This window comes from Xenopus laevis, chromosome 4L, assembly GCF_017654675.1.
Source record: "Xenopus laevis strain J_2021 chromosome 4L, Xenopus_laevis_v10.1, whole genome shotgun sequence".
NCBI classification, from domain to species: Eukaryota; Metazoa; Chordata; class Amphibia; order Anura; family Pipidae; genus Xenopus; species Xenopus laevis.
This window is the reverse complement of record NC_054377.1, coordinates 95,013,378-95,026,438: the sequence shown is the minus strand read 5'-3', so window position 1 is coordinate 95,026,438 and position 13,061 is coordinate 95,013,378. Positions and strand designations below refer to the sequence as shown.

Genomic DNA, 13,061 nt, shown 5'->3' with positions numbered 1-13,061 from the left:
ATTAGGTCGCTGATGGTGCCTTCGGTGCGACTGACCATATTTGTCACCTCTTCAAAAGGTCGCATGAGCCTGCAGGCATCGCGCATAAGCACCCAGTAACGGGGGAAAAAAATCCCCAGCTGTGCAGATCCAGTCCTACCACCCAGTTCAAAAAGGTACTCGTTGACGGCCCTTTGTTGTTGCAGCAGACGTTCCAACATAAGGAGCGTTGAATTCCAGCGAGTCTGGCTGTCAGAAATCAAACGCCTGACTGGCATGTTGTAGCGCTGCTGAATGTCAGCAAGGCGTGCCATGGCTGTGTAGGAACGTCTGAAATGGGCCGACACCTTTCTGGACTAGGTGAGAACGTCCTGGAATCCTGGGTACTTGGAGACAAAACGTTGGACTATTAAATTTAACACATGTGCCATGCAGGGCACATGTGTTAAATTGCCTAGTCTCAACGCTGCCAACAGATTGCTTCCATTGTCACACACCACTTTTCCGATCTGCAGTTGGTGTGGGGTCAGCCACCGATCGGCCTGTGACTGCAGAGATGACAGGAGTACAGATCCGGTATGGTTTTTGCTTTCCAGGCACGTCATCCCCAAGACAGCGTGACAACGGCGTACCTGGCACGTCGAATAGCCTAGGGGGAGCTGGGGGTGCACAGGTGTGGAGGAGGAGAAGGAGGACCCAGCAGCAGAGTAAGAAGAAGAAGAAGACGAGGTAGAGAGCGATGGAGGAGTAGAGGTGGTGGCAGAACCGCGTGCAATCCGTGGCGGTGACACCAACTCCACTGTTGTTGTTGAGCTACCCATTCCCTGCTTCCCAGCCATTACCAAGTTCACCCAGTGGGCAGTGTAGGTGACATACCTGCCCTGACCATGCTTGGAGGACCATGCGTCAGTAGTCATATGGACCTTTGGCCCAACACTAAGTGACAGAGATGCGGTAACTTGGCTCTGCACATGTTGGTACAGGTGTGGTATTCCCTTTTTAGAAAAAAAATTGCGGCTGGGTACCTTCCACTGCGGTGTCCCAATTGCTACAAATTTGCGGAAGGCCTCAGAGTCCACCAGCTGGTATGGTAAAAGCTGGCGGGCTAAGAGTGCAGACAAGCCAGCTGTCAGACGCCGGGCAAGGGGGTGACAGTCAGACATTGGCTTCTTACGCTCAAACATGGCCTTCACAGAAACTTGGCTGGTGGCAGATGACTGGGAATGGGAACAGGTGGTCAAGGTGGAAGGCGGAGTGGAGGGTGGTTCAGACGGGTCAAGGAGAGCAGAGGTAGAGCAGTAAGATGCTGGACCAGAAGGAGTGTGGCTTTTAGTTTGCCTGTTGCCTTTGAGGTGTTGCTCCCAAAGTGCTTTGTGCTTGCCGCTCATGTGCCTTCGCATAGAAGTTGTACCTATGTGGCTGTTGGGCTTACCAAGGCTCAGTTTCTGACTGCACTCATTGCAAATTACAATGCTTTTGTCAGAGGCACACACATTAAAAAAATCCCACACTGCTGACTTTTTGGAAGTGTGCGATCTGGCGGTAACAGTAGAAGTTGGCGGAGTTTGCGGTATTGGCGGCAATGGCGGGTGCGTTGGCCAGCTGAACACAGGTGCCGATACATGTTGTTGCCCTACTGATCCCTGCGGGCTGTCCTCCCTGCTTCTTCTAAGTCTTATTCTCCTACTGCCTCTCTGACTCTCCGTCTCTCCATCTGAACTACCCTCCTCTTGCTCTCTTCTACTAGGCACCCACAAAACATCAATCTCCTCATCATCATTCTCCTCAGATGCATCAATTTCTTCTGACACATCACAGAAGGAAGCAGCAGCGGGGACCTCCTCCTCATCACTCATTATGTCCATCTCTATCGTGTTCTCTGCCAGAATTAAATCTGGTGTAAGGTCCTCATCTCCTTCATCTTCTTCTGGCAATAATGGTTGCGCATTACTCAGTTCAAGAAACTCATTGGAAAATAACTCCTCTGACCCCAGTGAAGAAGGGGCACCGGTGGTGGAGGAAGTGTTACGTGGGGTGGCCATAGCAGTGGAGGATGAGGAGGATGTTGTGGTAAAGTTAGAAACGGTAGAGGATGGGGTGTGCTGTGTAAGCCAGTCAACTACCTCTTCAGCATTTTGGGAGTTCAGGGTCATTGGCTTTTTAAAACTGGGCAATTTGCTAGGGCCACAGGATTGCATAGCAGCACGGCCCCTAGCACGGCCTCTGCGTGGCGGCCTGCCTTTGCCTGGCATTATTTTTAAAAAAACAACAACAACAACAAAAACTCAGTTGGTTTTTTCTGGAAACGATAATACACACAGCTAGATGGCGGGTTGAAGAAAACACTGTGCAAATAATGCCTACAAAGTCAACGTATACACTACTACAGCGGTGGATACGGATTACGTAAAATATATGAATGCTGCTTGAAAAAAAGTAACTCAAGTGGTTTTTCTAGAGACGATAATATTTTCAATATTTAGACAAAATGTGAACAAGGTCACACAGCTCGATGGCGGGTTGAAGAAAACAGTGTGCAAATAATGCCTACAAGGTCAACGTATACACTACTACAGCGGTGGATACGGATTACGTAAAATATATGAATGCTGCTTGAAAAAAAGTAACTCAGTGGTTTTTCTAGAGACGATAATATTATCAATATTTAGACAAAATGTGAACAAGCTCACACAGCTCGATGGCGGGTTGAAGAAAACAGTGTGCAAATAATGCCTACAAGGTCAACGTATACACTACTACAGCGGTGGATACGGATTACGTAAAATATATGAATGCTGCTTGAAAAAAAGTAACTCAAGTGGTTTTTCTAGAGACGATAATATTATCAATATTTAGACAAAATGTGAACAAGGTCACACAGCTCGATGGCGGGTTGAAGAAAACAGTGTGCAAATAATGCCTACAAGGCCAACGTATACACTACTACAGCGGTGGATACGGATTACGTAAAATATATTATGGCTGCTTGAAAAAAGTGACTCCGGTGTTTTTTCTGGAGACGGTAATATTATGGATATTTAGACAGAATGGGAACAAGGTCACACAGCTCGATGGCGGGTTGAAGAAAACAGTGTGCAAATAATGCCTACAAGGCCAACGTATACACTACTACAGCGGTGGATACGGATTACGTAAAATATATTATGGCTGCTTGAAAAAAGTGACTCCGGTGTTTTTTCTGGAGACGGTAATATTATGGATATTTAGACAGAATGGGAACAAGGTCACACAGCTCGATGGCGGGTTGAAGAAAACAGTGTGCAAATAATGCCTACAAGGCCAACGTATACACTACTACAGCGGTGGATACGGATTACGTAAAATATATTATGGCTGCTTGAAAAAAGTGACTCCGGTGTTTTTTCTGGAGACGGTAATATTATGGATATTTAGACAGAATGGGAACAAGGTCACACAGCTCGATGGCGGGTTGAAGAAAACAGTGTGCAAATAATGCCTACAAGGCCAACGTATACACTACTACAGCGGTGGATACGGATTACGTAAAATATATTATGGCTGCTTGAAAAAAGTGACTCCGGTGTTTTTTCTGGAGACGGTAATATTATGGATATTTAGACAGAATGGGAACAAGGTCACACAGCTCGATGGCGGGTTGAAGAAAACAGTGTGCAAATAATGCCTACAAGGCCAACGTATACACTACTACAGCGGTGGATACGGATTACGTAAAATATATTATGGCTGCTTGAAAAAAGTGACTCCGGTGTTTTTTCTGGAGACGGTAATATTATGGATATTTAGACAGAATGGGAACAAGGTCACACAGCTCGATGGCGGGTTGAAGAAAACAGTGTGCAAATAATGCCTACAAGGCCAACGTATACACTACTACAGCGGTGGATACGGATTACGTAAAATATATGAATGCTGCTTGAAAAAAGTGACTCCGGTGTTTTTTCTGGAGACGGTAATATTATGGATATTTAGACAGAATGGGAACAAGGTCACACAGCTCGATGGCGGGTTGAAGAAAACAGTGTGCAAATAATGCCTACAAGGCCAACGTATACACTACTACAGCGGTGGATACGGATTACGTAAAATATATGAATGCTGCTTGAAAAAAAGTGACTCCGGTGTTTTTTCTGGAGACGGTAATATTATGGATATTTAGACAGAATGGGAACAAGGTCACACAGCTCGATGGCGGGTTGAAGAAAACAGTGTGCAAATAATGCCTACAGGGCAAATAATGCCTAAAAGGTCAACTTATACACTACTACAGCGGTAGTAAAATAAAAAAAAGTAAAATAAAAAAAAAATGAATATTAAAAAAAAAAAATTAAAGTTGGTGCTGCTGAACTACTAGGAGCAGCAGATTAGCACACCAGTCCCACTCCCCAACACTGCTAGACTAATAGCACTGGGCTCTTATAGTAGTAGTAGTAGTAGTAGTAGTAGTAGTAAAACAACAAAAAATAAATAAAAGCAGTCCTTACAAGGACTACTGTTATTGCAGCAGTCAGCAGATGAGATCAGAAGCAGGACAGCTGCCCACTGCAGCTACATACAGAGCACTGCAGTAGAAGGTAGATTACTAGCCAGCAAAGCTACCTAAGCTAAAATGTCCCTCAAACCCCTGCAGACTTCTGTCCCTCCAATAACAGAGCAGTATCAAAACGATTACTAGCCAGCAAACTTTCAACTGTCCCTGAAATCACTAACAGGCAGCAGCTCTCTCCCTACACTATCTCTTCAGCACACACAGGCAGAGTGAAAAAACGCTGCAGGGCTTCGGTTTTTATAGGGAAGGGGAGTGGTCCAGGGGAGAGCTTCCTGATTGGCTGCCATGTACCTGCTGGTCTGGGGTGAGAGGGCAAAAAAAAGCGCCAACAATGGCGAACCCAAAATGGCGAACGTCGCGCGACGTTCGCGAACTTCCGGCGAGCGCGAACACCCGATGTTCGCGCGAACAAGTTCGCCGGCGAACAGTTCGCGACATCTCTACTTCTTATATGTAAACATGTTGCATGTAAACAGATTTAGTCTCGGCGGCTATACACAGAGTTTTCTAGTTGGATTAGGCAGAGACGTGTTCCTTACACTCCAAGGTTTGACAGGTGCACACATGACTAATTCTGCCCACCATATTTTTACCCATTTTAGCACTTTTAGCATTATATACTGTATTAGTAGTTCCTTCTATAGGGCAAACAGCATTTTACCCGAATTGTAGCATATGTACTGTTGGTGACTAAACAGACATTTTCTCCTTTTCAGTGTTATTAGAATGCAGAAAACACAGGTTGTGTTTCAGGAGAAACAAGTAGAAGACACAAAAAATGATGATTTGAATGACCTAGAAAATTTAAAAATGGAAATAATACAATGCGAAAGGAAACTTCTGCTGCGTCGCCCAGATATAAGGTACAGTGGCTCCAGTCTAGAACTCATTCGGGTTCAGTCATTATAAATCTGTGTACAAAATTTGGTGAGTATTCAGTGCCTTTAAAAATTTAATGGAAACCTGTATTTTCCTGTACCTGTACACAGACCTGTACATGTATTCAAAATACATGTCATTAAAAGAAAGGTTTCCTGAATCCACCCAGCTATTTTTTTTAATGTCCTGACAGGTAAAAATTATGATTAATGTTAAAAATATAGGAAAAGTTGCTTTGTGTTTTTTCTCCTACCAACTAGTGACCAGTGCCTATGCATCTGCCCTACCTGCTCTGATGAACAGATGAATTGTGCAAGGGGAAAAGACAGCCCACAAAGGGGCTACAAGAAAGTAAACAGCATTTCATGCACATCATGTATATGCACAATTTTTGATATTTATATTAGACTATCCCATTACACACACACTTACACCTCACCTTCCAAGACAGTAACCCATTAAGTCATCAGTGGTCTTCCATGTCTCTTGACCTATTTGCAACCACCTCAGTGTCCTCTGAAAAGTGTGGCCCTCTTTTATGGCCTGCTCCAGCTTGGTAAGCCCTTAGGACCCACCTCAACAACCATTTCTTCTGCTGTTTCCATCACTGGTTCCTTAGCCCAACCAAGTGCTCAAGACCTACAGAATCCATAGGAGGTCTCTTACTCACCTCTGGTAAGAGTGTCTTCAGACAGGTTATCTGCAGGACAGCCACACATCTGCTCCTGATAGCCCAAGTTGGTTTATTTGCAGCTGGTGGCATAAAACCTCTTCCTTAGTTGGAGTGTCTTTTCCCACCAAGTACTGTATACCCAAAACAAACACTGCGTAATAAAACACTCAAATGTTTTCTTCTTTTTAGATATATTAGCCAATAAACTGTTTTACGAGCATGCATTTATCAAAAAAATACATATAATTAATTAGATAAGTATTTTAGGACTGTGGTTGATCTGACATAATTATTTATAAAGAATTGGTGGTGATAAGATTATGAATGAATTATAGATGCAGTGGGGGAGGTAGTGTTTGCCCTGGATTTTGGCATAAAATTACCTGAAAATATTCATGTAGACCTAAATATGCATGCATCTTACTTCCAAGTCATACAAGAACTGCAAGGAAGGAGTACCTATGGACACAAGGTATACATATGTATATGTACAGTTAGGCCCATAAATATTTGGACGGAGACAACTTTTTTTCTAAATCTGGTTCTGTACATTACCACAATTAATTTGAAATGAAACAACTCAGATGCAGTTGAACTGCAGACTTTCAGCTTTAATTCAGTGGGTTGAACAAAATGATTGCATAAAAATGTGAGGAACTAAAGCCTTTTTTTAACACAATCACTTAATTTCAGGGACTCAAAGCAATTGGATATTGACTCAAAGGCTATTTCATGGGCAGGTGTGGGCAGTTCCTTTGTTATGTCATTATCAATGAAGCAGATAAAAGCCCTGGTGTTTATTTGAGGGGGGGGGGTGCTTGTATGTGGAACATTGAGCTGTAAACAGACAAAGGAGCTCTCCATGCAGGTGAAACAAGCCATCCTTAAGCTGCAAAAACAGAAAAAAAAATTAATTGTGTTAATGTACAGAACCAAAATTAGAAAAGATTGTGTGTGTGTACGCATACCTCCCATGTGTATGCATACCTCCCAACTGTCCCATTTTCAGTGGGACAGTCCCTCTTTTGACAGCTCAACCCACAGACACTTGTTTGTACTGGAAAGTCCTGATTTTCTCTGCACTGAACAGCTAAAACAAAGAAACAATATTTCTAACTTAATTGGCTTTTGGCAGAGAGCCCAGAACAGCCACGAGGTTCAGATAAAATACTTTTGTAACAATTTTGATATAAACAAATACGTAATTGTAACAATTTAGATAACAGGTCCCTTGGGAGAAGTTAGACTCACAGCTTAAAGGGCAATTCACCTTCATTAGTAAAAGTGTAATAACTGAAAAAAACCACAGAAATATGTTAAAATTTGTAAAATGAACATGGTAATTGGGGGATGGGGCTACAAAAATGGCAGTGGTCAAAAAAAATTCACCTTGCTACATGTGCCAACTTTTTTGTCCCTCTTTTTATTTCCAAAATGTTGGGAGGTATGGTGAATGTGTGTATATTGTAAGATAAGTGTGTAAAAAGGGCATACAGGTCATACAACTGACAATTGCCCCTTTAAAAAATGTGATGCTGTAAGTGCCAAGCTGAGGGAGGACTTTTGACTTGTACTTTAAAAGTAGTAAGTTGTGTGAACAGGTGGGGATTCCCAGACCACCGATAGTGAACCCCTAGAGGCAGTGGGTTGTGTTAAGCTCAGTGAATGTTGTATGTTGAGAATAACATAACGGCCAATGATGGTAAGCCACATGGTGTGAGTGTACAGGAAATTGAAGTTGATGTAAAACTTCCTCTTAGGTTTCTGGTTGTGAGGTTCTAGATACCCCAGATCCTATGTGAGTCACCACTCCGGTTCTACAGGCCCTGGAAGGAGTGTTGCAAACAGAAAGTGCCTGTCTGTTAGTGTGGATACCAATGCTGCCAAATGTGGGTTGCACACTGAGCATGTAACTGATTGTGTGTCAGTGTGTGTGACACAAATCTGTGACCAAGAAGGACACCCTACAGTGGGTAAATGTAAAATGCAGAGTGTGCATGATGGTGATAAAGGCACCAAAGCATGTGTGTCTGACTGGGTTGATACAAGTTCAGCCAAAGTGTTTTCCCCAGGTGATAAAAAGCAGGAGTTGTGATTGACCAATTGTATAGACATACATGTGTTGGATCCCTGTGATAGAGTAAGTTTGCCTTGCAGGATTCAACCCAAAGAGTCATACCTTCCTTGACTGGGGATATTCTAAGGAAAATTTTGCTTCATTCTGCAGGTTCAGGCTTAGTGGCAGAATGTGAAACTGCATGTGTTGAAAGTGACTCCCATGGTTCAGGCATGATAACTGGGTGGAGTAAAATGAAGAAAAAATGCATCACCTACATGAGCATGCCTGAATGAGATTCAGGTATACAAGGCAGCGTATGTGTGTACACTGTGATTGAAACACATTGGTTGCATCTTGTAAATGCAAACCAAAGAGTGAAGCAATAGAAATCCCTTTAAGAGAAAAATCATTTCTATCAGGATTTCAGTGTGTGTGTGTGTGTGTGGGGGGAATATGTAAGATACAGTATGTGTGCAAAAAGGGCACGATATTGTGTATATTTCACCAGCCTAATGCTGTAAACGCTGTAATGATGTAAACTCCAGGGAATAGTATGTTGCTGCAGCTAGTAAAGCTGTAAATTGTGAACCAGCTCAGTAAAAGCTGGATTATGGGTCCGTGGAATGGATGGAAAAGAGCAGGATGGGCTTCCATTCCTTGCTCCGTGTAAGGGTTTGCAGCTGCCTAAGCTAGGTAGGTAGCTAAGTAATTAGCAAATAAATTTGTAGTTAAAAGGATGTGTGGAGCAACACCTCGAAGCTTCCCCCTAGAAACCTCCTTGAGTGGAGGAGGGTGAGGGACCACATGTAAACCTCCTTGAGTGGAGGGAAGGGGCCTGTGTGCAGCTGAGAAGGAGTGCTTGTGAGCACCTGGGAAAGTGTATGATTCCCCTTGTGTTGGAGAGAGCTGCAAAGGACTGGAGAGGTAAAGAGAAAACCCTCCCAGGACACAAGAGTTATTGAGTGTGCCCCAGAGAGAATTCAGGCATTTGTGTCTGCTGAAAGCCAGTGAGGGCTAAAGTAACATGATATAGCCATATTAGCTTTCTGTGACATCACTTCCTGCCTGAGTCTCTCCCCCTACTCGCTCTGAGCTCAGATTGCAGCAGGGAGGGGAAGGGAGCAAACTGAGCAAGCTGAAGCCCAAGCCCTGGAGGTTTAAGATGAAAACCGTAAATCTTATGCATAAGCCCATGTGTTCACAATAGAAGAAAGAAATGTGGTGTTTCTTTTGACAGAGGACTCTGAGCAGCATTACTTTGAGGGTTTACTAGTGTATTTATATAGACCTTTCTGATAAAGCTTACTTAGTTTTAACCTTTCCTTCTCCTTTGAAGTGAAACTTAAGCTGGGGGCCCCAAAAAGGTACTTGGCATTACACTGTGCTGAAAATTTTAGGTCAATCCTACTTTGACATTTCTTTTAGCCATAATTTCTAAGACATGCCAGTATAATCACTACAGAAAATGTGTAATGAGCATATTATTTTTAGCTTGCCTATTAAATACCACTGATATATGCCAAGTAATGCTAACCAGTTCAGTTAATTTGCTTTTCAGACAGAAAGCTGCTCTCAAAGTCCTCACTCCCTGGCTCGCACCTATTATATGGGATGGGACATATGACCTTCGGATTTTAAACAACCAGTTAAAAGGCAAAAGGATTGGACTGTTTGTGTTTGCAGTGAAAAAGTAAGTGAATAAGGCAGAAATCAGGCTGTAATATAAAATTATACTAATAATAAAAATAATTTCACTCATCTCAGTGAGCCCAAGCAGTCTGCCTGTCTGGGATCTGTGGAGCACAAGGATTGATTGGCAGAAGATGCAAGGTTTCAGGGCCAAGCAAGCTAGAGGAGGTATTAGTGGAGTGGTGGCAGCATGAGGGGTCCCTTGAGGTGATGCCTCAGTCCAACACTGGAACTGATACACATCTTACTAGTGTATGGAGGCAATATTTTCCTTGTAACCTTGGATATATCATCCTTGTACACTGCCATTCTTTTAATTTGTGTAAATATTTAAAGAACACTTTTTTCTCCCGTGGGATTCAAAGTGCTTTTACAGCAAGCAAGGCAGCCATTATAGGCACACTAAATATGCTGGGACAACAGGATATTAAGTGACTTGTCTAGGGTCACAAGGAGGGAATCAAACCAGGGTCTCTAGCCTAAGATCTGCCATCAAAGGCTGATCACTAAACTTCTATGCCAACTTCACCTCTGTGGTATTATTCATTAAAGCAACAGATTTCCTGTCTCCCTACTGAATATTTGCTTTATGGACGAAAGAAGAGTCATGTTCAGTGGCGGAACTACCCGAGGCAGCAGGGGGTATGATTGCACCAGGGCCCGCATCCCCTCGGGGCCTGCTGCGATTTGTGCACCCGCGTGTCTGCACAGAAGGTCGCTTCAGGAGAGGGGCCCAACAACACTTATTAATGTTTCTGGTTATTCCAATATGTTGCTCAGTAAAGGTGTAATTCTGGAGTGATGTGGAGCCTCTGGGGTTTTGTGGTTGCAGTTGAAATTGTGATGATGTTGGCACCCCTTCCAGTGAATTGAGTTGTTGGACATAAAAGGTGCAGGTGACAATTTGGAGAACTGACAAAAAGAATTTCCCCATTATATATTTTTGGTAAACTTCTACTTTAAAAACAGAGTGGATTTCTTATTAGCTGGCAGATAATGCTTTACAAAGCTAAATATCACTGCTTTTATATCATTGTTTTTAATATATATATTATATATATATATATATATATATATATATATATATATATATATAATATATATATATATATATATATATATATATATATATATATATATATATATAATACACAAAAGCCATGCATATCTTGTAAATTATATCCTTATAAACGGTGAGTTCTGATGTCATCAGTTATGTCTGATGTCATGGAGTTCCATGACCTGTATAAAAACACTCGGCCTTTGGCCTCGTGTTTTTATATGGTCATGAAACTCCTCGGTAACTTATAATATCCTTATGATTTACAAGAGGGGGTACTTTATTCACTATATAATACATGAGAGCTGTGAATATCCTGTAAATTATATCCTTCTAATCAGTGCTTAGTGATGTCATCAGTTTTAATTGGTGCTTAGTAATGTAATTTCTGTCACATGACTCTGCAAAACTTGTTTGCTATACTATAATGAATACTGTATTCCCTTTTGTAAAATATGAGGATATTAAAAGTCACCCTGGAGTTTTATGACCTGTATAAAAAAAAAAAAGTACTGACCTTGAGGAACTCCTTGAAGACTTTATATCCTTTATATTTTACAATAGGGGATACATTATTCACTTTATTATTATAGGAACATTTTCCTGATACAACATCATCTATCACATTGGGTAAATACATCTCTAAAATAAAATAGACATTCAAATCAATAAAAAACAAGTTTACACTTTTTTCTATCCGTGCCCAGAATGCCCAATCCGTGAGTCAAATTGCATAATAGTAATTTTACTGGTACAGTCAATTTTTGTACAAATGCTTTCTGTGGTCTCTTCTTAGGTATATTCGATTTCTCCTTCCATTTTTGGAATCGGCAGAACAACATTTTATGGTTGGGTACAATGTAACATATTATGCATTCACTGACAACACTGCAGCAGTACCGAAAATAAGTTTGGGTGCTGGACGCATTTTGAACCTACTGGAGGTTGAAGCTGATAAACGCTGGCAGGATATTTCGATGAAGCGTATGCAGATCCTGGTTAACTTGACCCATGATCGGCTGCCAAAGGAGGTGGACTACTTGGTGTGTGCTGATGTGGATATGGTATTTAATGACCATGTAGGAGTAGAGATATTAGGGGATCTAGTGGCCACTATACACCCTGGACTATTTCTTGCTCAACGTGATGAGTTTACTTATGATCGGAACCCAGAATCAGCAGCCTATATACCATATGGAGAAGGAGATTTCTACTACATGGCTGCTTTCTATGGGGGGACAGTAGAAGAGATTAATAAACTTAGCACATTTTGTCACAAAGGCATTGTTGCTGACAAGAAAAAGAACATTGAAGCTGTGTGGCAAGAAGAATCTCATTTCAATAAGTATCTTTTTTATAATAAACCCACTAAAGTCCTATCTCCTGAATATATCTGGGATACTAACTTACCTAATGGTGACCTGGTGAAAAAGAGGAGATTCCTCGCTGTGCATAAGAATCACGAAGAAGTCAGGAACTAAGGCCCATAGCGGTGGCAGTGAAAAAGACTAAAATTGCCTGTCCAGAGACCCACATTTTTACCAACTCTGACTCACAACTCTACCTGCAACCCAACATGCTGCCCACCATAAAACTGTTGATTTTAGCACAGAAGTGTAGTTTTGTTGAATAAAAAAAAAAATGCCCTCGGTAGTGCAATCGCAGTCATTATTTAAGTGTTTTACCTGCATTTTTAGGCCAGTCTGTTATTGCACTTGGAACCAGTGCTTGCCAATCTTTAACCCTTTTGGTGCCAGCCGATTTGGTACTTTTATTGCCAGACCATTTTTTTTTTAACTTTGTATTTATTAAAGCTTGACCGAAAAAAGACATACAATGGAATGTATTTCTCACATGTAAACATATAGTTATGAATAAAGAACTTCTTGACATACATTCACATCCTGAATATTCTCGTTTCTTATTGTTAAGCAGTGAAATACCATATAGTCATATTCAAACATGAGAAAAACTATATTGTGGGGGGGGGGAGAGAAAACTGGGGGGGGAGGATAGGAAGTTTGGTGGTTGAAATGCTATACCTGTCTATGCAGTAAGCCTTTTCGAAATAGCCAGATATTCCACACTTCATCAAATTTGTGTAATCTGTTATTCATAAGAGCAGTTAATTTCTCCATTTCAATAGTCCACCACAGTCTATTCCGAATTTCCT

General features: G+C 41.7%; 1 protein-coding gene across 6 annotated transcripts in view; it reads left to right on the top strand.

Annotated features, from left to right (window-relative positions):
* LOC121393112 (histo-blood group ABO system transferase 2-like) overlaps positions 1-12,784 on the top strand; it is a 65,580-nt gene extending 52,796 nt beyond the window's left edge. For 5 of the 6 annotated variants that reach the window (XM_041590495.1, XM_041590496.1, XM_041590497.1 and 2 more), the window contains exons 3-5: positions 5,245-5,391; positions 9,698-9,829; positions 11,685-12,784. In XM_041590495.1, coding sequence (XP_041446429.1) covers positions 5,245-5,391; positions 9,698-9,829; positions 11,685-12,369 — 964 coding nt within the window. In that variant the 3' untranslated portion in view covers positions 12,370-12,784. The remainder of the gene's footprint in view (positions 1-5,244; positions 5,392-9,697; positions 9,830-11,684) is intronic. The other variant, XM_041590498.1, reaches the window with a different exon arrangement.
* Positions 12,785-13,061: the final 277 nt, after the last annotated feature.